The 25,014-nt window shown below is 43.5% G+C and overlaps 1 protein-coding gene across 1 annotated transcript in view; it reads left to right on the plus strand.

The window, feature by feature from the left end:
- The window catches only part of ITGA9 (integrin subunit alpha 9), a 336,390-nt gene that overhangs the window by 196,213 nt on the left and 115,163 nt on the right, over positions 1-25,014 (plus strand). Inside the window, exon 18 of the mRNA XM_038570409.1 lies at positions 14,850-15,000. Within this exon, the coding sequence (XP_038426337.1) occupies positions 14,850-15,000 (151 nt within the window). The remainder of the gene's footprint in view (positions 1-14,849; positions 15,001-25,014) is intronic.

Genomic DNA, 25,014 nt, shown 5'->3' on the forward strand with positions numbered 1-25,014 from the left:
AAATTTTATTTGGTAATATTTTCCTTGGCTTCCAAATACAGCCAACCATTGGAGGTTTTATGTGTAAGCATCTTTCCAGCAAGGTCCAAATGATACGGCTGTTACTTTCCTTCTCCCTGGACATTTAAACCAAGAAAAGGAGCTATGAAGAGAAGGTAGCAACTAGATCCCTCACTTCTCAAGTGCAGAACAGACGGGCTACTTCTTTGCTAAGATTTTTGGCAGTCTATTCTGCGGCGGGGTCACTTGCCACTGTTACTAGCCTCACCCATCCTGAAGCAGACTTTTATTTCTGTAAGAAAAGCTAAATTCCAAGGCCAGGCAGTTGTTTTGTTTTCTGAAGTAAGTCTTTCCCCACACATACTTTTCTTGCTGTCTTGCCCACGCCCTGTTGTGAGCATCTTTTCCCAGTTTGTTCTGAGCCACCTGATGGGACCTCCAGGAAATCAGAAATTGACCCTTGTGCTCTCCACCAATGAAAAACCCAAGTAGCTGTGGTTGAGAAGGGATGATCCTTTTGCTTTGTCCCCAGTGGTCACTGACCCCCACCTGCAGGGCCAAAGGTGACAGACTTGGGTATAAGGTGGACTGCTCATAAGTCACGGTTCATCGCAATTGCCATGAGAAGGGAGGTATTATGTAAAGAACTTCTAGATTTTATGATCCTGCTTTTCTGACTCCATGCCAGGTGATCTTGACCCAAACACGATGAGGCTGGGTGGATGCTTTTGGTACCACACCCAGATCCTTTTTACTTTGCAGATGCCAGTTCCCAGCTGTCATTAAGTGTTGGCTACTCAGGGCCCACGGCTGCCCCTCCTCTTGCCCGGAGAATGGCCCTTGCCTTCTGGGAGTCACATTGCCTGGGAGGTTACACCCACCCTGGGGCAACTCTTGGCCAATGACTGGCTGGCTCATTTGGGAGACACAGAAACTAGTCCCCTTTTCTCAAGTGTAGGTAATTCTGTGCTGCAGTTTGTGCTCTATGTGAATCAGGCGACTCCATCCAAGGCCACAGTCTTGCTCAGCTCCTTGCCTGCCCCATCCGCCTTCCATGGCTCCTTGCTCCTCATGACATCCCTTTCTAAACCACCTGAATCCCAATCAGAGACTGCTTCCAGGGAAGCCAACCTGAGAGGCTATACTTCACATCCTATTTGTTCCTTCTTGGATCTCCTGGCCAGGCAGTCTGATTCTTTTTTAGGAATGTGAGTTTTGAGAGGAAACTAAATCCAATGTATTTATTAGGTATCAGTGGGGGGAAATAGTTGCCAATGGACTTTTTATCTGCCCTCTTGGAATTAGAGAGGTCTTTGGATTTTTAAAACCAGGCCTGTGGAGTGATGTGTAAGAGGTCCTTTCAGGTGGTGAGTGGGATTTTGTGTCATTCATTCATTCACTCATCCATTCAAGAGAAAGCAAACACGTGAACAGGAGGAGGGGCAGAGGGAGAGAGAGAATCTCAAGTAAACTCCGTAGTGAGCACAGAGCCTGATACTGGGCTTGATCTCACGATCCTGAGACAGTGACCTGAGCTGAAACCAAGAGTCAGAAACTCAGCCAACTGAGCCACCCAGGCACTCCCAAGCTCTTGTGTCTTTAGGATTACTTCTGGTGGCTTCGTCCCTGGGACTTTGTTTTTAAAGAGGGCTCTGCAGACACAAGGGATAAAAGGAGAGAGGGGGTGCCCCCATGAGAGATGGCTTTTACTGGAAAGCTCCTGACTGGTGGGGAACCAAAAGCAGCCAGAGTCCTTAGTATGTGGATACTCAGGTGGAGTAATCAGGCTTCCTCACCAGGAGCACTGGGCTCCTTTATAGAATATTTTCTGCGAAAATGAAATTTGAACAAGAGGTAAATACCATTGTTTCACCTGACAGTTGTTTCTTCAAGAAAAAAATGAAAAATGAATTTTAAAATTTTTGCTTTTGTTTCTTTTTCCTGGTGTGGAAGAACTCAAACAGATTAACCTTCTACGCCAAGAAGGAGAAGGTTCTCATATGCACCTCTTTGGCTAGCCTCCCCAGGTCCATCAGTTTTAAAGAAGGCTCATTGTCAGTCCAGGGGCATGGGAATCAAGGTGAAGGAAATCCAGAGCAGTTGCAAACACTTTATTATACACCTTCCAGAAATGACATTTTCGTCTTTCCTCTCTCCCCTCAGCTCAGCCTCTCCTTCCTGTCATTAAACCAGCCCGTCTCCCTCCATTTCCCACAGGACAGATGTTCCACCCTGGATCCATAGCCCCTTAGTGATCTGGGCATCGAGTTCATGGAGTCTGTGAACTTGAATAGTAAGACAGTCTTCATTTTCATTAACTACAAACTGAAATGTAGCATCTTATTCGATTATAAATGTAGACAATGACACATAAGAATATAGGCAGGACCTGTGACTGTCACACATAGAAATCACTGATGTTGCCTATCAGGTTACAGTGTTGCAGATGTTTCAGAATATCGTTTACATTCATACTTGCTTCAAAGTCATGGTAGTTACTAGACCCACTGCCAAATCTTATTACTTAATGTCATAAAAGAAAGAGCACATATTACTATACCACACATTTTTAAGAGTAATTATCATGATAATTTTGTATGATTGGGTTTTTTTTGTAGTCTGATTTTCCATTTTACGCATTTTCAAACCTTATTTTGATAAGGGGGCCATTCATTTCAGTAGGCTACCAGGAGTATCTGGTGGCATAAAAACAGGCTAAAAACCCCTGTTGAGAATTTTTTCCTGATTATGGGAAGGATACAGGCTGAAGAAGCAAATGTTTTGCTTTGTTCACTGAAGTAGACAGAAAATTTTTATTATAATATGCAGAACTGGGATCTCATTATAAAGCTGTTGTCATGTTATAGTTTTCTTTTTTTTAATGTAAGACCAAACTTTGAAACCACCGCAGGAAGTGTTTCCCTGACTCTCTGGCTCCTAGGGTCTGTAATATACTGATCATAAAGTACACGTTCATTCTTTGTTCTTGGTTTTTTAAAGAGACAGGTAACTGTGCATCAGAGCTTTGATGAGCTCAAGAAAACTAGTGCTTTGGGCCAAAAGCAGAGAAATTGGGCTGGGGGGTGAATGTGGTAGCCACTTTGTGGCCAAATGGGCACGCCGGTGGTTGTTGGATGCTCTGTGTCTGCTGTGTGTATTCTTGTTTCTACCTTCGAGGAGCTCCAAAGGACCCAGGCAGGCAGGGCTATTTTCTCCTTGCTCCCGTGGCTCCTCACCTCACAGGAAAAACGGTTCCAAACCCAGGGAGGCTTATAATTTCAACACGTTTTATTGTCTGTAACCCATTTGCTTCTTGAGCTTGAAGCAGGGAAAAATTATGGCCACGACACACTTACTTGTCAAAAGACCCCAGTGGCCCTGCCGACTTGGGTTCTCTTGAGTTACCTGGACTGCCAGTTTCCATGAAATGCAGATCAGCTTCTTGCATGTTGAGTACGTGGTGGCCAGGTTTAAGAAGCAGCTTATGTGTGGTATAAGGTGGCACCATGCCATTGCTGGGTCGGGTCACACATTGCTGCACACCATGCTGTCTTATGACATCAGACCTCTGAGCAGCCCACAGATTTTGGGAATTCCTTTGTGCCCTCCCCCGCACCCCAAGTATTCTTTGTCTTTAATCCAGTTGTTACAGTGAGTGGACCTGATTTGTTCCAGATGTCCTAAGATTTAGTGATTCCAGAAACTACTAAAGTAGAGGCTGATGAGGATTTGAATTCCTCTGTTAGCTGAGAACCAGCAGTTCTTTTCACAGTTAAACAGATGGGGCAGGGGGAGGGCAGACCCTCTGGCTTCTCACGTTTGCCTTGTTAGGAAAAGGATGACTATTGAAGCAAATACTGATTCTACCACTACATGAGTTGCTAAATGAGCCAGATCTAGGACCAAATTGATGCTAGCACAGTCAGGATATAGGCACTTTTTTTTTTAAATACCACATATTCATGTTAATTATCTGAATGTTGCTAGGGAAACCACTATTTTGGCTCAGATCACCTTAGTAAATGTTTTTCTCTCACTTTATGAGCTTAAAACTGGCCCAGGTGGGTACATTTGAGGGAGATAGGGGTATTTCTGGCTTCATAGAAGTGATTTTCAAACCAGAAACTTAGTCCCAGGAATCATTCCGGTGACCTGCTGTAAACTTTAATTGACGTGCCTTACAGAGGTGCCTTATGATCTCTATCTGGAGTTAATAACCATATGGATCTGTTTTGCATGATTAGAAGAGGTTTATAAAGCATGGTGAGATGTGAATCATGTCTCAAACTATATGGCATGATAACCCACTTTTGGAGAAGTTTAAGACCTACATCCATACATACGTATAGTGTGTTCTGTTTGATGATAGTGTTACTGGTTGATGCAGCATTCAAGAATATAAACAGTACGAACATTAAAACTACTTAAAGGTACAGATTTTAAAACGAAAGAAGAAATTGAAGTCGACAGTCTTTGCTGTTTAGATTTTTTGAAGTGTATCTGAAAGTAGACACATGTCCAGATAGATGCTGGTAGGGGTCTAGGACAAGTCATGTAAGCACATCAGCCAAGGGGTTCAGCTGAAGCCCAGACAGATGACTGTGGTGTGTGTCCCTGGAGCCCAAAGACAGGACACCCAGAGGAGAGGCTGAGTGGTGGCAGAGGTGAGGCACTGACAACTGAGAAGCAGGCTGCTCCCAGATGTGGTACTGAGTTTTTAATTTTTTTTAATTTATTTATGATAGTCACAGAGAGAGAGAGAGAGAGAGAGAGAGAGAGAGAGAGAGGCAGAGACACAGGCAGAGGGAGAAGCAGGCTCCATGCACCGGGAGCCCGACGTGGGATTCGATCCCGGGTCTCCAGTATTGTGCCCTGGGCCAAAGGCAGGCGCCAAACCACTGCGCCACCCAGGGATCCCTGTACTGAGTTTTAAAGCAATATGTATTATAGGCTGTGAAATGAGAGGATCTTGAGCAGGTTGGCATGAGGAACATCGGATGGGTTGGAGTAGGTGGTTCGGGGCTGAGGCTGTAAACCACAGGAGGTTGGAGGCCTGGGTTCGCGTGGGGCCAGTTTAGGATAAATACAAGTCCTCTCTTCCTAGAGTATATCAAAATATAAAACAAGACTAGATATGATTTCTTAAATATATTTAGAATTTTACCTTGTTAGCACAATATACTTTTTGGAAATTTCTTAGTGATTTTTTTTTTTTTTTTGGTGCTCCTGAATATCTGCCACAGTAGCTAGAATCTTACAAATAAGGAAACTTTTGTGATTTTTTACAGCAGTGAGAACTGGTATTTAGATTCTAGATAAATTATCAATGAGCTCTACAGGAATCCGAAGAAATAGGCAGTCACTAACTAAAATAAGCCAGCAAGTCAACTGCCCATCCCTGTAGGAAAGAGAAATCTCAGAGCTGATGTGAGAACATTCTACGAGAACTTACTTGTTTGTAGTCCCTCGCTGTACTTCATGGTTTCCTTGTCCAGGGTTCTGTCACGTGAGAATGACCATCTTGGGAAAAGGATAGCTTCTCTGGCTTATACAAGCTGAAAGGGATTAAGAATCTGAACACATGGTGCACAAGGCTCAGTGTGTACAGAATTTGGCGAGGGCACTCATCCTGGCATCTTACCTATAAAGGCTGAGGTTGGCCGCTTTAGTCTTTGGAGACATTGAAATGTTGGGGTTTTGAGAATGGGTTTTTATATTGTTTGGTCTAGACCTCTCATTCTCTATATAGAAGGGCTACCTGTGTCACAGAGGAGAGGCCTCCAGTCTGGCTCTTCAAATGCATACACTTCAGTAACGAATCCAGGGGGCTTTGGAATAAGCCTGCAAGCAGCAGTAGGCTTGACTGTCAGAGCTCTCAACCCCTAGAGGTAAACAGAGGCTGAGGCGTTAACACCATAATGACATTCTGGCACAAAATAGTCTGAACACCATTGGGCCTGGAAAGTATTGACAGCTGGCTCCCCAGGCCGGAAAGCTGAGGGAAGTCCCTCACAGAGCGCATGCCCTGCAGAGGTGCCCTCAGAAATTTGTGTTTGTTGTCATCTAGACCTTCTCGAGTTGGTTCCTGGTCATTTTCTCCAAAGTAGGTTGCACTAAGGTAGCTCAGAAAAAAAACATACATACACACACACACACACACACACACCACACACACACACACACACATGCTCATACCCCTCAGATTTAGCAAGGGCAGTGTCCTGTTTGTTTTACCTTAATGTACACTAGTTTAGGGCAGGGGCAATATTCAAAATAGTTAACAATTTCTAGAAAATTGGCATATCTACCTTGATGAGCAATTGCCAGGCACGGATGACCAGTACAGCTCCCCTCATGTAACCCCCTGACTATCCCTCCCATCCCTCATGCCACCTCTCATCCATTGGTGTTTTCTGGGGCCCCCTCATGGATAAATTGTTTATTTGTTCTCAAACCTACCTCAGGGTCTGTCTCTGACAGAGCCAGACTAATAAGACCTTCCTGATTGCCGAGGTCCACGTGGCTGGCTTCATTTTCTCCCACCACATCACATGTAACCAGTGAGGCTTATCTGCACAGTGTACAACTTTGGGCCTCTGATTTTGATGAAATTCAAAATTACTCTGTAGGGAAGGAGGGAGCACATGTGAAATGCCTTTTCTGACATTTCATAATGTTTATTAAGGTATTTGAAAAGCAAGTGGGTTTTAGGAGCTAAGTATTATCGATTTTATTTTATTTTTATTTATTTTTATTTTTATTTTTTTAAATTTTTAAAAATTTATTTATTTATGATAGTCACAGAGAGAGAGAGAGAGAGAGAGAGAGAGGCAGAGACACAGGCAGAGGGAGAAGCAGGCTCCATGCACTGGGAGCCCAACGTGGGACTCTATCTCGGGTCTCCAGGATCACGCCCTGGGCCAAAGGCAGGCGCCAAACCGCTGCACCACCCAGGGATCCCTATTTTTATTTAAAAAAAATTTTTTTTTTACCCAAACGTACTTTCTTTTCCCTAGACCTCTACTTTGCAAGTAACGTAAGCAAATATTTACCACTGAAGATGAATCATAAGTCAACCACATTGTTAAAATTAAAATACATAGAATTTACTGAAAGAGCACCTGGGTGGTTCAATGATTAAGCATGTGTCTTTGGCTCAGGCCCTGGTCTCAGGGTTCTGGGATCGAGTTCCACATCGGGCTCCCTGCAGGGGGCCTGCTTCTCCCTCTGTCTGTGTCTCTGCCTCTCTCTGTGTGTCTCTCAGGAATAAATAAATAAGATCTTAAAAAAAAAAAAAAAAAAAAAAGAATTTACTGAAAGTCTAGGAGAGTCCTGGCCAGTAGAGAGACATAACACAAGCCCCATATTCAATTAAAAGTTTTCCGGTAGCTACATTGAAGAATTAAAGTAAAACGAATGAAACAAATGCTATTTAACAAATTTAAAAAATCATCTAAATGTGTAATTGCTATGAAAATGATGGAGGTTTTCACATCCTTTTTTTATTGTGTAAGGTCTAAGAAATCAGATATGTATTTTATACTGAATTCAGAGCTGTCACATCTTAAATACTCAGAAGCCACATGTGACTAGTGCCTAGCACGTGGGGCAACCCAGGCTAGAACACGTACTTCAGAGCTATCACAGCCAGTAGGCAAGGTTGCTGAGGTGATTACACAGCAGCCACCATCAGTCATTGGTTCAGGGCTACCCCAGGGCTACTTTATTCTTTGGCACTCTGCTGGCCTTCAGAGAAAAGTCCTCCAGCAAAAGATGGAGATCTGGCAGATAGAAGCAGAGGCTCCAGTGATAAGACCCCGGGGGACAGAGTAGAGTCAGCCTCATTTTGTCATTACTTTTACTTTGGTGAAAGTATTCGTTTTCACTTATTACTTGCAACATTGCCTGCATGGGTGACTCAAGATAACATCCCAAACACCTCCACCAATTTCAAGGAAAACTGTCAAGGGAAAAAAATAAGTAAGTAAAAATAAATAAATAAATAAATAGATAGATAGATAGATAGATAAATAAATAAATAAATAGATAAATAAATAAATAAAAAGCTGTCAAGGGGAAAATAGTACTTTACATAGCTTTTGTAAAGAGGTGACACCTCCTGATACTTTGAATACTCTCTAAATGCTAGAAGGGGAAAAACCATTTCACTTCTCATCTAATTAGAGCCAAATAAGGTTTCTGTGAATTTGAGTCTGTTTAATTGCATGTTTCTGTACTTTGAGAGCATTGGGAATAGAGGGAGGAACACCAGACGTCCCACGGGAGTTGGAAGGGCCTCCTGGCTTCGCCACTGTCTGCTGGACGGCCGAAGGGACATGATTCGCTCTCTGGCCTTTAACTGCAAAACGATGACTCAAGTCAGCCCCCATCCAGCTGTCCAATACCATTTCTGATTTTATGATGTTTGCCCATTTTTTAAGAATAGGAAGCATTGTCTGTGCTTTTAAATTGCAGTGGCTATAATTTATGTCCTTGCTTTTATGACACATTGTTAAGGATATCTGCGATTTTTTGGATGCTGGATCCTTACTTAGGAATGCTGCCCCCAATTTTGACGTCTCTCCTTGGGGAGAATATGATCTGCTTCACAGTGTCCTTTTTAATATGATTTCCATGATTTCCATGAAAACTGAGGATTGCCTCTGTGTGTGTGTGTATATATGTGTGTGTGTCTGTCTGTTTCTGTCTTAATTTTATTGACAGGGCTGTCATGCTATTGTAGGACTCATAGTTCACCTCCTCAGTAATACCTTGCCAAATACTCCCCACCACTCCCCCACACCTCACCCCCACTGTCCCTGAAGAAAATCCCTTCTTTGTGCTCTCATAGTTTAAGGGACTTCCTAGGGCTGTTTCTTCATACCTCTGGGTCAGCACTTCACACACGTTGACATCAACTTTTGTCTTTTGTAAATACATTAGACTATGAACTCCTAGGGGCCTGGGACTTGTATCCCTGGCACTTAAGTTGAGAAGGTAGTTTTAAAAAGTAATGGATGGATAAATAACTATAAGGAAGGGAGGAAGAATGGGCAGGGATAGAAAAAGGAAGGAGAAAAGAAAAAGAATGAATGGATTTGGCTGCCCTATACTATTATCCTGGTTCTCATGATCAAATATAGTTGTGGTTGGCAAGTATATCACCAATAATAATAATGGTATCACAAGAGGTGCCTGGGTGGCACAGTTGGTCAAGTGTCTGCATTCAGCTTAGGTCATGATCCCAGGGTCCTGGGATGGAGCCCCATGTCTGGCTCCCTGCTCAGCAGAGAACCTGCTTATCCCTCTCCCTCAGCCCCTCCCCCTGCTTGTGCTCTCTTGCTCTCTGTCAAATAAATAAATAAAATCTTAAAGAAAATAATGGTATAACAAGTTTTTAAAACTCAAATACAGTTGACTAAAATGCACTTGATTAACTCCTGTATTAGCATTCTTTACTCAGGCTGGATTGAAGCTAGCAGTAAAAGAAAATAAAAGCATTACATTTTATGGAAGGGGCTCATAACCACAAATTATTTAAATAAGGTTACAGCTTTTATCTTTAGGACTTAGGGAAAATCTAAAATGATCCAATGCATCATTAATTATTAAACACCATTGAGCTACTTTAGTTTCTTCCCGTAGCACCTTCTCAAAAAAATATCTGCATAAAATTGCTTGCATGACTGTAGAGGGGAAAGAATTTACTTTAAGTGGCCTCAGTTGTTCAGCATATGGTGGTTGGTACAAAAATGTATCACATCTACCTGGTGAGGAATTTTGAGTGTTGTGCACTCTGAATGTACGGTGATGAGTGAAGTCAGGGAACAGGTTCTGCAGTGAGCCATGGGCACCACACAGCTACCAACTTGACAGCAGTAACATCAGATCAGTGCTAAACTTAAATATAAGCCCAACATATTCAAAAACAGCTGCTATAAGATGTATTAGGGCAGTTATATTTGTTATTTTTCATAACAAATGAGCAGTGTATTTCCAGCAGGCTATATACTTGCTGTCAGATATGCTTTATAGAAACTGCACAATTTGTATCATATGTTGACTATTAGTAACACTTTTCATTTAAAAATACACCAGTGAGTGGTGTACAAAGTATTAAGACCCATTTAAGAGGCTAAATAAGCAAATTAGAATTAATGGGAAAATTTCTTAGGGAATAAAATTTCCAGAAAATTAGAAAGGTAGTTCTTTAGGGATCCCTGGGTGGCGCAGCGGTTTGGCGCCTGCCTTTGGCCCAGGGCGCGATCCTGGAGACCCGGGATCGAATCCCACGTCAGGCTCCCGGTGCATGGAGCCTGCTTCTCTCTCTGCCTGTGTCTCTGCCTCTCTCTCTCTCTCTGAGTGTGACTATCGTAAATAAATAAATTAAAAAAAAATGTTTAAAAAAAAAAAAAAAGAAAGGTAGTTCTTTAATAAGTAAGCACCTGTGGGATGTTTGGTGAAAACCCTCTGTTCCAGATTGTCTTACTCTTTCAGTCCTGAAAGAGAGGTTGGTCTTTGTGGAGTTCTGTTCTTTTCAGATGTCATTAAAAGATATTTCTTGCCAAAACTCCTCCCAACTGAGATGGAGCTTACATAAGATGGCCTTCATGCCAAAGGAAGTTGGGCAGGAAGTTGGTCACTAGCTCCAGCTCAGCCCCTCCATGGCTAAGTGACCTTGACGAAAGTGGGTTCCCCTTTGGGGGTGGGAGGTGGGCTCATCTTCTTCAGCTGTAAAGTACAAAGGTTGAGCTGATGAACTGTTGTGGGGATGTTGGGCATGTTTATTCAACCATTCCATAAGGGTTCACTGAACACCTACTATGTGCCTGACACAAGTCTGTTCATTGAGCAAAACCAGACTGGCATCGTTGCCCCCTGGGGCTTTGATTTTAATAGGGAAGAGATGTTTCTTAATTAGATAACCACAGAAATAAATATGTCGTCCCAACCCTGGTAAATGCTATGAAGGATTGACGGAGCACATGGGGCTGGAGGGGCTCATATTTTAGTATGTGTACTGCCAAAGTGAGCACTGGAGGGGCTCATAATAGGGAGATTTATTGCCCCAAGAGGGAGATCTGAAGGGGCCTATGATGGAGGGGGCAGGGCTTTGAAGGCAGAGGAGGTGCTGCTTCCTAAGCCCAGTACAGCATCCTGGCCAACCACCTTATCTCTATTTCTCCATCTCCTCGCCTCTAAAAATGGGACTAACATCAGGAACGGTTCACGGTGTTGTAAAGTTTCAGAAAGATGACATGTTTCAAAGCACCCAGTATCAGGCAAATTACATTTCATTTCATTTCTAAGAATAGCTTTGGAAGCAGAGACAGACCATTTCGTACATAGGACTTCAACTGTAGAGAATGAGCAAAAACAGCTCTGAAGCACCCCTTTTTAAAAAAGTCTGAGTTCACATTCCACCCTGGAAGGCGCCTGCCTTCCCTTCATCATGGAGCCATGTTAGCATCACTTGACTCTGAAAGCCTAGGAACGTCCTTGCTGCCTGATGAAGTGACAGAGGCCCAGGCTCAGGGTGCTGGAGAAGCTTAGACATGCCTGGCCTGTTCTCTTGCCATTTACATGTGAGGAAAAGAGGCTGATCACAAATGACAAAACTGGAATGAGGAGGCAGCTCCCTACCCCCACGGTCCTATGCTTTCCTGTATCATCTATGTTCCTTTTGGAAACTATGGGTACTTTCTGATGTGACTGGGCTGCTTTCGAGTGCTTACGTGATTCCTTCTCAAGAGAAAGCAAGCATAGCACTCCCTCATAACTCCTCAAGGCCCAAGGATTACTCCTGTAATCTTATAAAAGCAAACAGGAGGACAGAAATAACCCATCAATTGTTTAAAATTAAAATGGCCAACAATAATACATAACTGCCACAATAGCTTGAGGTCAGGGTCTTAATTTATTGGAGACCATTCAGGAATCTGAAACTTTTCTCTGAGTTAATTTTTCACATCTTGTTTGGATCCTTAGAGCTCTTGCTTCCAAAAAGCAAGGCCATCAGATCTCTCGTTGCACATGTTATTCTTGCTGATGAGCCAGGGCTTGCAGGAAAGTGAGGTCTTCTCTTCACGGATGGGTTATGAGGATTGTTCCCCCTGCAACAATCTGTGTTTCAAAGTATTACAGCCTACTGAGACTTGAGATCTTTCTCTTCTCTTTCATGCTCTATTCATTGTATTAGTGGTTGCAAACAACAATAAACACGTGCTGGTTAATTTAAGCAGAAAAGGAATTTAGTGCTAGGATATGGGCTGGTTCAGAGCCTAGGCAGGAAGCTTGGAGAACCAATGTGAACGGGAAACAGGGGAGACCAGGCTTAGCTCAGGATGCCACCTCTGGGCTCTCAATACCTCTCTGTAGCTCCCCTCAGATGACCTCAGAGGGCCCGGGTATCTTTGTGCAACCCTCAAAATTCATGGCCCTGGTTGGGAGCATCTGCTCACCATTCTGAGGCCACTGACTACCCTGAGATCACATGACTGCATAATCAGGTGTCCAAACTTCAGCTATCAAGAGAAGGGAAGAGGCAGGGTCAACCTCCTCTCTTCTGATGTGCCGCTCCCATCTATCTTGGGGTTCCTCCCTAACGGGAAGGTGTCAGGATGCTGAGCAGCCAAAAATACCAATTGTCCATTACACAAGCCCTCATAAGCTTAATCACATCATCCACTAACTGGTTGGCCAAAGATTGGCTACCAATGTGGTTTTATTTTGTCCACAGCTCATGTCACATTAACAGTCACCCATCTCATGTGCATCTTCATCATCGTCCTCACCCCCTTCTCATCCCATTAATGGCCTGCTCATTCCCTTGCTTTACTGAGATGCCATCTCCCTTCATCTCTTCACCCCTCAAACATTCCCTACTCCTTCTCTCCCTTCCCAGTCTTTGACTCTCCTTCTGTTTCAGTGAAAAATAGAAGCAATCACAAAGGAACCTCTACTTTGTTTCTAACACCCATTTACTAACACGTTGGTGCCATTGGCTCTAATTTCTGACCTTGTACTAGCTGAGGCCAGCCCTTCCATTTGTTTACCAGGCCATCCTGCAATTATTCCTTGTCATGTCATTAATTGTTCTCTCTGTGGAACATCCTTCCCATACTTGTGCAAATATGATAATTGCCATCTTTTAAAAAATTGCTTTGAGCCCACTCCCCATCCTCAGCTCCCATCCTATTTCTCTGTTCCCCTTTACGGAAAAACTCCTCCAAATAGTTGAATGCACTTACTGTTTCCATTTATTCTACTCCTTTTTTTCTTAAGCCAATTCCAAGCTTTCATCTCTGTCACTCCACTTACACAGCTCTTATTGAGATCATCAGTGACCTCCAGATGGCTAATTCCAGTGGCCAGTCCTAATTCTTCATGTTATTTTGGCCTATCTGCCACATTTGGCAAAATTGAGTATTCCTTCCTTGAAACATTGCTTCTGTGGCCATTTAGGTACCATCTCTCTTGGTTTACCTCCTACCCCCCTTGTCATGCTTTCTCTTCTCTTCCTCACCTGCAGCTCCTAAGTATGAGACCTCTTCTCTATCTATACTCATTCCCTAGCAATTATATCCATTCCATCCCAAATGTGTATCTCCAGCCCTCCTTCAAGGTTTATGCATCCAGCTGTCCAACACCTCTTCTTAAATATCCAATAAGCATTTGAATTTTTTTTCTGTTGAACTTTCTACATCTGTGGTCTTTCCCATCTCAATGAATGACCACTCTTCCCTTCCAATTGCTGAGCCTAAATCCTTGCAGCCATCTGTAACTCTTTTTCCCTAATACCCTTCATCCAATCAATCCATCAGCAAAATCTGTTGGCATAACTTTGGAAATACATCCAGAACATAACTTCTTCTCACTACTTTGGCTTTGATGACTGTGGTCTGAGTTGCCTTCTGGATTATTCTGAGAGCTTCCTAAACAGGCTCCCTGCTTCCCCCATGACCATGCACTCCACAGACCATTTGCATCACAGCCAACGTGAACCCTCAGATGTGGGAGTCAAATCTCACCACTCTGTGTAGAGCCCTGCAGGAGTTTCATTTCAGAATCAAACCAAGTCCTTGTGATGGCCTCACAGTGCCCCATATGGTCTGTCTTCCCCTACTTCCTTTGCCTCCCATGCCCATTTGTTCCCACACTCCCCCTTGCTCACTGCTCTTAGCCACTCTGGTGTCCTTGCCAGTCCTTAAACAAGCCAGGCATGACTTCCCCTTTGCTAGTTCCCAGGTGTCTATGTAACTTGCTCCTTTTCTTCCTTCAGGTTTCTACTCAGAGGTCACCTCATCAGTGAGGCATCCCCAACTACCCTATTTAAAATTGTAACCCACTCTCCCTCCAAATCCATCATTCTCCACCCCTCTTACCCTTTGTGAGTTTTGTCTGTAGCTTTTAGCACAATCTGACCTATATGTTTGCTGCTTGGTGTATGTGTTTTCTGTCTCCCTGAAGCCATAAGAAGGCAAGAACTCTGTTTTATTCACTGTTCTCTCTTCTAGCAAACAGAGTAGCAGTGAGTGGCTGTAGTAGGTACTAAAAAACATTTAAATGATTACATGGCCAAATTACATGTCTAGGGTATTAAATGTCTTATAATTTTCTGAGATTGATGTGAGCTCCAGAAGAACATATCGAGTTAGGCTATTAGATGAGGAAACTGAGGCCCATGGGAGCTAACTGTTTGCCCAAGAATGTATGACTGGTTAATAGGGTTCCTGGAACTTGTAGCTCTGACCCCAGGAGAGTTTTTTCTCCCAACCCCCAGCTACCCTCTGATATCTCATGTTAGTGAAAGCTTCAGGGAATTCATTGCTGTTTATTTTTCATTACAGTGTTGATGGAAAAACCCCATATCTAGCTTTGGGGGCTGTGAAGAATATTTCCCTGAACATCTCCATCTCAAACCTTGGGGATGATGCCTATGATGCCAATGTGTCCTTCAATGTTTCCCGGGAGCTCTTCTTCATCAACATGTGGCAGAAGGTAAGGAAGGCACCCCTGAAAGAGAGTCTTTGTTCCATCTGGTGCATTTTCTGACTTTCATCATAGCTTGCAATGTGTAGTGATTCTGAAAAGACTGTTTCATTATGTGGGATATCATTTGGAACCATGAGAATTTTTTCTCCTGGGACTTAGAAGGTGTGTTGGTACAGCCCAAGAAGAAACCATAAATACCTACAGAGTACTACAGCAATATCCATATCTAACATTGTCTCCCATGCTTCCTCTCTTATGGAACCCTTTCCCTACTGTTTTTTGTCTAACCCCTTCTCCAAACACTAGAGTGTTCTAGAGAATTTCAGTTTTATGTCAGTAGTTGTAAAAACAAGATAAGAAATGAGGACAGATCACTGCTTATTATGCTTGTTATCAGCACTAGTGCACTTCATGTTTTCCATTAGGGGGGTCACATATGTCAGCCTGTGCTTTGGCATGTTTATTTATGATATATTTGAGTGAATTGAGGAAATTAAATTATTTTCATTAACTGAATGAGCTTTTCAGCATGAATTCATGTATATGAATAAATTGAAGTTTAAGTAGAATGACTCAGAAAGGAAAAAGGAGGTGGTATTTTCTCCTTTCCCATAATCCAACTCAACAAACCACCTATGGGAAGAAAAAAGAATGAGTTTCCAGCAGGCAACAGGAATGAGTGGGTTCAGACAGATCTCACCCTCCCCAGTGGTTGCTCTAACTCTTGACAGCAGTTTTGAAGGCAATTCTTGGAGCTTTCCAAAGTGTTTACAACATGGAACTGCAGTGCCTTGATGTCTGTGTTAAATGGAATCAAAATCACTTTCTGAGGAAAGCTTCCCCCTGCCCACAGATGAGCACACATTCAAGCCAATGGGCAAACTTCTGTTCAGACACAGATCCTGGCAAGCTCAACAGTTTTGATAGGATTATACCAACCTTGCCCTGTTTGGGGGGCAACTGACACTCTGTAGAGCGATCTGTATTGGTGGCACACTCCAAGAACTTTACAAGACGTCATCTCAAACTCTCTGCTGCTTAATAGCTTTTAGGAGCACCAGGGTTGGGGAGGGCACAAAAGCAATCAAGAAGGACCGTGAGAAAAGCATAATTCCCATCTGTCTTCTACACCCTAAAAATTGTCCTGGTTTAAGCCCAGTCAAGAGAGAACCAAGTATCTGCAATGTTCTAGTATCTCTGACTCCATATAGAATCTCTTTTTCAGAATTTCCTGTGCTGCTATGCCATCTTTCTGTAGGGGGTGGCAGGAGAGGGGCTCACTCAAGGACAGATCTATAAAACTCATCGCTGTGATGACTGAAAGGATATGGTTGGTGACATATTACTTTGCAGATTCCTCTCACTTAGGACCTACAGGAGAAATTTCTCTTTGGTCTCAGAATTAGGGATAGCCGTGTTTTCCCTGAGTACTTTGCGTATTTTTAACTGTAGACACAGTCCTCTCTGTGACTAGGCTTTGTTCTCTCTGTTGTCTGCTAGAAGTTTCTGAGCTAGTCCCGCTCAGTTGGTATATAGGATTTGGTAGTAATATCTCACAAACAAAGGTGTAGCTTCTTATATCTTATGTTATTTCCCTTCATCATAGTTTTCTTTTTTAGCTTGGAGGCTGCATAATATTCTATCATAAAGTATACTATGTATTACACTCAAATTCCTATTATGTAGATATTTTACTCCAGTTTTATTCTCTTTAATACTGATGAATGATGACGCCTCGGTGGCTCAGTTGGTTGGCTAAGCATCCGACTTTTGGTTTCAGCTCAGGTCATAATCTCAGGGTCCTGGGATCGAGCCCAATATCAGGCTCCTTGCTCAGCAAGGAGTCTGTTTGTCTCCCTCTCCTTCTACCCCTCTGCCTGCTCATGCTTGCTTTCTCTCTCTCCTCTCTCATTCTTTCTCTTAAATAAATAAATAAACCTTCTCTAAAAATACTGTAATGAATGTCTTTCACAGAGATTGCTATGAACATTATATTTTCAGTCTTGTAACTATTTGGGAGATGTAACATAGTGTTTGTTGACCACCTACTATATATAGTTATATATAGATATATAACTACATCAGGAGCTTTACATGCATTTCCCATTCTCTCCTACTACATGGATCTGCTATAGTGGAGGAATGCTGTGGGAGAGAAGTGAAAGAAGTAGGATGAGGCAGGGAAAGGGCTAAGAGTGTGCTGTCATAAAATGTAGCCTTGGTCTGATTGATAGGATGGAAAGAGGTGGAGGGATTCCCAAGAGCATAAATCACTCAGCAGAAGTGTCTCCTCTTAAAATGGCAGGAGAGCATCATATTGACCCCTGTATCATTGAGCACACCTTAAGGGGTAGTAAGTAGCCCCCCAAGCATTCTGGCTGAGGGACTCTAGTCAGTTAAGGACAGTGTACCCAAGAAGACCACAGATGTGTCATTAGCTACTACAGCTAATCATTCTAATCTCTTTTCCATTGAATCCCAATAACCTTTGGCATAGGGAGCCTCAGTTTCAATTTGGTAGAAGTTGACATCAGGGGCTCTTCAGGATGTGGGAAACAGTGTGAGAAATGTTGTAGGGCACAGAGACATCATGTAGCTGCCACAAGGGCAGACCCAACTAGAAAAACAGGCGAGATGACCCTCAATGTGGCAAGAGAAGGTAAAGAAACAAAAAATTCATCCCCTGTGATCACAACCACAACTCCAAACGGAGGTGTAAATGGTATTACTCAGTCCAGAGCAAGATTCTCACAGCTCCCAGGTGGGTGGTAAAGGGGAACCAGGAGAGCCCAGTCACCCTGCACAGACCTAACAGAACCAAAGTGGACCCTACAAAAAGATTCTAACACATAAACTAACAAAAGTGCAACTCAGGATGTAGAAGGAAAACATACCTTTTTGAAGGATTATTAGTAGAAAACAAAAGTAAATTCTATAGAGCATCCACTTCTGTTCTTGACTAAATTAAGAAAAAAATGAGACAGCAAAAGATCAGATAGTAGAACAATAAATTGGGATGAAAAAGGAATGAACTGAGAGGCAAACAAAAATATAAAGATTGTAGACAGAGAAGGAAATAAAATGAAACCAAGAAAGCGATGGCAGAATTAAAGATATGTTATAATCAGGAAAAAGCAGAATTAGCAGTATGGCAAATTGATGCATTGTTGTACAGGGCATATTTGAGATGGTCTCTGAGAATTCAAAGAAAAAGAACAAAGCAATAAAGAAGGATGACATTGAGGACTATAGATGTGGAAGGTAGAAACCAATCAGCAAAGAGAAGTAGCTCCATAATAGTTGGAATAGAAGACATGAGTAGACAGCAAGGAAGGATCTCCATTCTTTTGAGTGAACTCTGCAAACATCAGACAAAAATATTAGAGCACTTTAATGTCAACACACAGTTGCATGAGATTTTTAATTTGATAACTATGAAAGTGATACTACTTATACCTAACAGAAAACAAAGAAACCAGTGTTCCATAGGCTTCTTTTCTATAACAGTATTTTTAAAATCAGAATAGGTTCTCTTATGAATTGAGAATTCTATACCCAGCCAACTTGCCCTCCATTGTGGAGACAAAATAAAGACATCCTTGAATATACGAGAATTCATGAAGTCTGTTAACTTTCCTAGTTTGAGTTTCCCCAAAAACAGACCCCAGCACAATGATATGTAGGTATAGGTAGTTTATTTGGGGGTGATCTCAGGAGGCACTTTGTTGTAGTGGTGAGTTTAGACAGGGAAGGGATGAAAGATAGGAACACAAGCCTTGGGAACCCGGGTTCTATCTCACTGAGGATCCCCAAAGATCCTGGAACACCCCTCAGAAACACCCCCAGGGGTAAGGAAGCTGTTAGAGGATTTCTATACCAACTCTTACCACTCATCTACAGAGAATCACTCCAAGGGCATTAACTCCCTGACACTTTCAGCCTTCTCTGGCAATGGGCCATGCTCCCTAGAGTGAGCAAATAACTCCAGCAGTGAGAAATTGGAAGACCTTTGGCTTGGAGGGCATTGGCTTCAAGTGACCAATCCTCTGGCTGGTTCTAGAGCATATGAGCAAGGCAGCATCTGCTTCAGTAACTGTTAAAGCTTTAATAAGCATAAAACTATTCCTGAGAAATAGGATACTTACAGATAAAGTATGCAAAATTGCAATTGTAAAATAAAGTTAAGGCCAAATAAAAGTAGACATAAGCAAAAACAAATCTTGCAAGCATTTAAAATAGTAAGCAAATGTAAAAGAAAAAGTATTGCCACAGTAAATACATAACTGAAAAACTTAATTTAAAAAATAAGCCTATAATGTCAGTTATACCATAAAAATTTGAGAAGAAACTTAATCTCGTCTCTCTTCCTGTCTGACATTCTTCAGAATGGAGTTTGGACTCCTCAGCTGTTCCCTAAGAGGCCATTCTGAGCCCGCATTTCCTGCCCTCCCTCTTCCCCTGGCCTCATTGCTCACCATCCCCCACATGTGCACTCAGATCCAATTATAATCAAGCCTGGAATCCCCTCCACCCCCATGTTCTTTCATCAACTGCTCTGCCCTCAGATCTCAGCTCAGGTGTCTCACCTGGCTGCACAGGTGATGTGGGTAGGAGGGTGGGAGCTATCCCTGTGTCTGTAGCCACCAGGAGACTCAGCCCTAGACCTATGAGGTCTCCAGTCTTCTGTGTCATCACACAGTTCGTGATGTATTTATTTCTGGGACTGAACAAAACATCTCCCTGAAGATGAACTCTTCTGTGCTCTCTAATGCAAAGCTGCTTTCATAGATTTATGCTGATTCTTTCCTGAAAGGGAAGGCGGCTTATAAAAAATGTGGGATGCACATGGATAACCATCTGCTGACTTTTCTCTAACCTCCATCAAGCTAACTTGAAAACACTCTATAAAATGGGACTTAAAGTGTTGGTGGCCACCAGCTGGCTGGCTGGTGGGCTGGCTGGGGCACAGCATCCAGTGGTAATACAGTGGCCACCTGTGGAGCAGTGTGCAGGATCTCTTAAGGGTGAGGTAGGGGCACAGTGGAAAGGGAGACTAAGAAAGAATGGAAGAAATGCATTTGGAGCCCATCTGTATCACACAATCCCACAGTCGTGTTCACATTAGATTCTGTGACACTCCCAGAGCACCACTCCACAGACTATGTGAATGGTGCCTGCTGGAGCTATACTACCACGTGGCCCCAGAGTCAAAAGAAAGCTGAGTTTTAATTTCTTCACCGTGATGCCATTTGGCATAGAGGCTTTGGCTCCTCTTGCCTCCGTGGAATAGGAATGCATTTGTTCAGACAGCAGTTTTTAAGTACATGCTAAGTGCCAGGGGACCCAAAGATGAGTAGGATCTGATCCCTGCTCCCAAAGAACTCATGGCCTAATGGGGTGCAAGGCATGTCAGCAAGCAGAGCACAAGAGGCCAGCTACTGACCACAGCACTAAAACGTTGCCCTGCTGGAAGTGATGACTGTGACAGCTAGTCTCAAGGTACCCAAAGTCCCCAGCTAAGTGCTTAGAGAAAGACGGATGGGCCTCTGGAGAGTTGATATTGGCTGCTGCTGTCACTGCAAAGTTGGGGGGTGGGTGAGTTTATTTGATGAAGGAGAGAGCTGGCTGGAGCCTGGTGAGAGGGCAGAGGAAGAGGGACTGGAGCGAACCAGCAAGATGGAAAGAGACTGCCCATGTGGGTCAAAGGACCAGCAATGTTCCTAGTGGCGGGGTGACCTTAGGACATTTTAGGAATGCAGATGCCTGCTGTCTTAGGCTGAAGCTGCTTGTCAGTTAGGACTCCTGCACTCAGGAATGCCTCCTGTGACTGAGACAGATAAGCTCAAAGAAGGGGCTGGGTTCAAGGGTATGTCTTCATCGTATTGACCTGTGTGGAAACAGACAGGGACATGGGCAGTTGTAAGCTTTAGGCTAGTGGAAGAGAGCTCCCAGGCGACCTTTATGTGCAAAGGGGACTCAGGAGCTTGACAGCTCAGTTACAGAGGAGGCCATGCTGGACAAGAAAGAACAAGGGCAGGCCCCTGACCTAGTCTCTTCTCCACAGTGTGAGTGCATTCTTGGTTTGGATCTCCCAGACACTGACCTTGAAGCAAGGAATTGAGGGCAGTTCATTTGGCAGGTGCTAGAGCACTGGGAGGGAGGTAGAGCAGCAATAGACCAGTGGAAGCAGCTAATGAAGAGGGTGTTGTTAAACCAGCTGCCACAGTGGGCACTGGGACTTCATCCCAGAACAACCCTGGGAGACATGCAAAACACAAACCACAGAGTAGAGAGAGCTGGGAGATTTACACCTCCTCCCAGGGTATCAATGGTTGAAGCTTTCTAGGAGTGCGACTTCCCCAGGACTCCCTTTTCTGTAATGTGCATGGCCAGAGCAATCGACCCGGTTCTGGAAAAATGCACCCATGTGGTACAGAGACCTAGCTGCTGGCAACTGTAAGTGGGGTGGAGCACCCTGAAAGGTGCAACACAGCTATGTGAGGCTCACCAGCACCTGCTGGAGATACCCACAGGGTTGGAAGCATTTGCAACCTGAGCACCTCATTTTCTAGGCTTCCAGAAGTTGTGTTAGCTTCATGAAATTTTGCCAAGGTTCTAGCTTTAGATCTAGTGACATACACTTTGCAGACTTGGGCAGTGGAGTGGGGCAAGGCAAGTATTGTAAAGAGGGTAAGGGTGTCAGGTGTGGGACAATAAGAAGCAGTGAAGACTGTGGAAAAATGGAGCCTTATCCAGAGAGAGCAGGCAATTCACTGCAGCAGTCAATGGTTACCAGGTGGGAGTGAGGACTGGTGCTGTCAGACTTCCTATTTTTCAACAAAAGCCAGAAATCCACATTTTTATGTGAAATCTCATGACTTTGGCAGCTAATTAAAATGTTCTCTGAACGTTGTATGGGCCAAACAAAACATCCAACTGACCACATCCAGCCCATAGGCTACCAATTTGTGACCTCCAGCTTAGCTGTCTTCCGTATGCTGTAAGCACATTCTCCTGCCTGCCTGTTTGTCACATGGATCTGTATTTGTGGTAGAACCAAGCATGTGTGCAGGCTTGACTGCATTTCACACCTGTCCCTGGGTGGCAGATAACTAGCCAAAGAGATTGGAGCTTGGGAGTTCAAGTGCAAGTGTGTGTTTGGGGGAAGGAGAGGGTCGATTTACATGTAGTATCCATAGCATTTTTAAAGCCAGTGACGTTTTGAAAACTTCACAGGCTGGAATATTTGTACTTTGCAGTGATTGCAAGAAGCAGCTAAGCTGGAGTTTGTGTTTCAGAAGTTCTTAGAAGTAATGTAGCAAGCAGCCAAAGTGGAGCAGAAGGAAAGCTAGGTTCTCACGACCATCAGATGCAGACGCAGAACCTCTGTTTCTTGCAGTCCGTGTGACCTTGAGCCAAGGGTCTTCTCACTGTGCCTCAGTTTCTTTCTTTATTGAATGAGATATGCTGGGGTACCTGGATGGCTCAGTGTTTGAGCATCTGCCTTTGGCTCAGGTCGTAATTCCAGGGTTCTGGGATCGAGTCTCACATCGAGCTTCCTGCAAGGAGCCTGCTTCTCCCTCTGCCTATGTCTCTGTCTTTCTCTCTGTGTCTCTCATGAGTAAATAAATAAAATCTTTTTTAAAAAATGAGAAATGCTGAGGAATAACTGGGGCCTATGCCAACTACTTGTACATGATACGTAGCCTGCCATGGTAGCCCCCCTACACACAAGCACAAACTTTATAATGCATTCACTTACTCAGAGGGTATATATTGGTCACCTACTCCAGACCAAGATTATATGCTGAAGGGGAGGAGGGAAAAAAGCAAGACTACAAGACAAAGCATGTAAGTTGCCTTTTTAAACCAAAAATCAAGACTTGGGTCTTACCAAGGGGATTACATGAGTGTGCATACATGGATGTGTACCTTCATAATGTCAAAAATAGAACTAGTGTTAAACTGAACATATTTTTATATTTAATAGCCTTTACTTAAAAAATAAAATTACATGAAAAATAATGAAAAACTTGGTAAATAAAATGAGTACTGGGTATTCTCTGTAAGTGATGAGTCACTAAATTCTACTCCAGAAACTAAGATTATGCTATTTGTTAACTAGAATTAAAAAAAAAAAAAGACTTGGTAAATATATAACAGTTAAGTATATGAGCCAGCTTTGGTGACCCCTGTTTGTTTGGATTTAGTAATGCCTGTTGATTTTTTTTTTCATTTACTTATTATTTGCTGAAGTATTAGAAGTTTTGGTTTGGGGCTGTTGACTTTTTAAAATCCAAGATATATAATGGTTCAAATATGTGATATGTGTGATGAATAATATCAGAGTTTAGAGAGTGAGGAAACTAATGTACTCCCCAAACAATGTAGGGCTAGGCCCTGAGTGTTGCAGATCGGGCAGGGAGAGGACCAGCCCAAAGGTCTGCAGTCCCCGTGAAGCCCGGTGGGGTAATCGGAATTTTATCAGGTAGACAGTGAGGGGCCATCTGTGTTCTTCCCTGAGGATTGAGAAAATAGAGAAAGGACAGAAGCTGGTGTGACATGCTGGAGGAAGAGCCAAGAAAGAGCAAATAGGCCAGGGACACCAGAAGGTAAGATTCAGTCTTGGGATTGGCAGAAGGAAAGAGACCAGTGAGTAAGCAGGGGGAGGATCATGATAACGACGTCTCTTAGAAGTTGTGTGAAGGAAAGCTTAGTTTGTTCTTTCAGAGGAGTGCTGTGAATTCCAAATGAAACTTGGCCTCCTAGTTGGCTTTGGGGGCAGAAAAGCACCAGGTCAGCTTTTGTGGCATTCCACGGCTTATTCTTTACGACAAAAGGCATAGAGGGCTCATAAGTTTGTTTTACTTGTAAAGTGAACCTTCCAGTTTCTATCTACCTTTACCATAGAAAGGCAGCGTCTTTCTCACAAGGGCTTCTCTCTTCTCACTTTCAAGGCAAACTGCTCAAGATGGCGCCAGACGATAAAAATGATCCAGCCTCTAGCCGGATAGAGTGGGAAAGATTAGACACTTACATGTTTATATACCTTTATATTTGTGGGAGGGCCCTGGCCTGTTCTCAGATGGAAGTTTCCACACAGAAACTGCATCTGTACGTATGAACAAAACAAGATGTGTTCAGTGGAGCTGGGAAGACCCATGGAAGCAGATTTCAAACATCCTGCCTTCACTCTGCCACTGCTCTCACTCAGGGCAGGAACTGATTTTCATTGTGTTCTGCTTTCTCCGGTGTCTCTCGTCAACTTAATAGTAGCCTCGAGTAAAATGCAGCCCTTAGATGTTTGTAGTCATTTGGCCCGGCCATTAAGATGATGAATGTACTCGCTTCTTGCCCTTGTAAGGGAGCCCTGAGGGTGGATATCGATACTCAGAAAATAATAAGTCTTTTCCGCCCCTTTTCTGTTTTTAATCCAGCGCCCCAAGCACCCTGGTGACTTTACCTTGAACTTCCTGCATCATGCCAGGCAGAGAAACCTCACCTGGCTCCAAGCCCATCTGAGGCTCTGACACAGTGGCAAGCTCTTTCTCTCTTGTCTTCCCTTGTTGGTCTTCCCCATCCTGCTCATCAGAGGTCAACCCCACGCTCCCTAGCCTTTCCCATTTCTGAGCTATTTCTGGCGGCGCTGATCTTCCTCCTGGAGCAGACAAGAGTGGGTGGTGGGCCAGGAGCAGGTACCCTGAGGCCAGGTTCTGGGTCCTTCACCTGGATTGCCCGTGGCCATTGCAGTCAGAGAGACTGTAACCTCCCAGTGAAGCCCTGCCTGAGAGCCAGGCTGCCCCCCAAAACACAGTGTTGGTGGGCAGTGAGGAGGTGGTAGAGAAACCTAGATCCCCATTTCCAATCACCGCATGGCCTCGGCATTCCGGCTGGGCTCACTTTTCACATATATGAAAAGTTGCATTTGTGTATTCACTGTGTTTGGAAGGAAGGCCACATTTTGCTTTAGAAATGTCAACAGAGCTATAGCTACAACAAGGATCAATTAAGAAGGACGCT

The sequence above is a fragment of the Canis lupus genome, chromosome 23 (assembly GCF_011100685.1).
Source record: "Canis lupus familiaris isolate Mischka breed German Shepherd chromosome 23, alternate assembly UU_Cfam_GSD_1.0, whole genome shotgun sequence".
Lineage (NCBI taxonomy): Eukaryota > Metazoa > Chordata > Mammalia > Carnivora > Canidae > Canis > Canis lupus.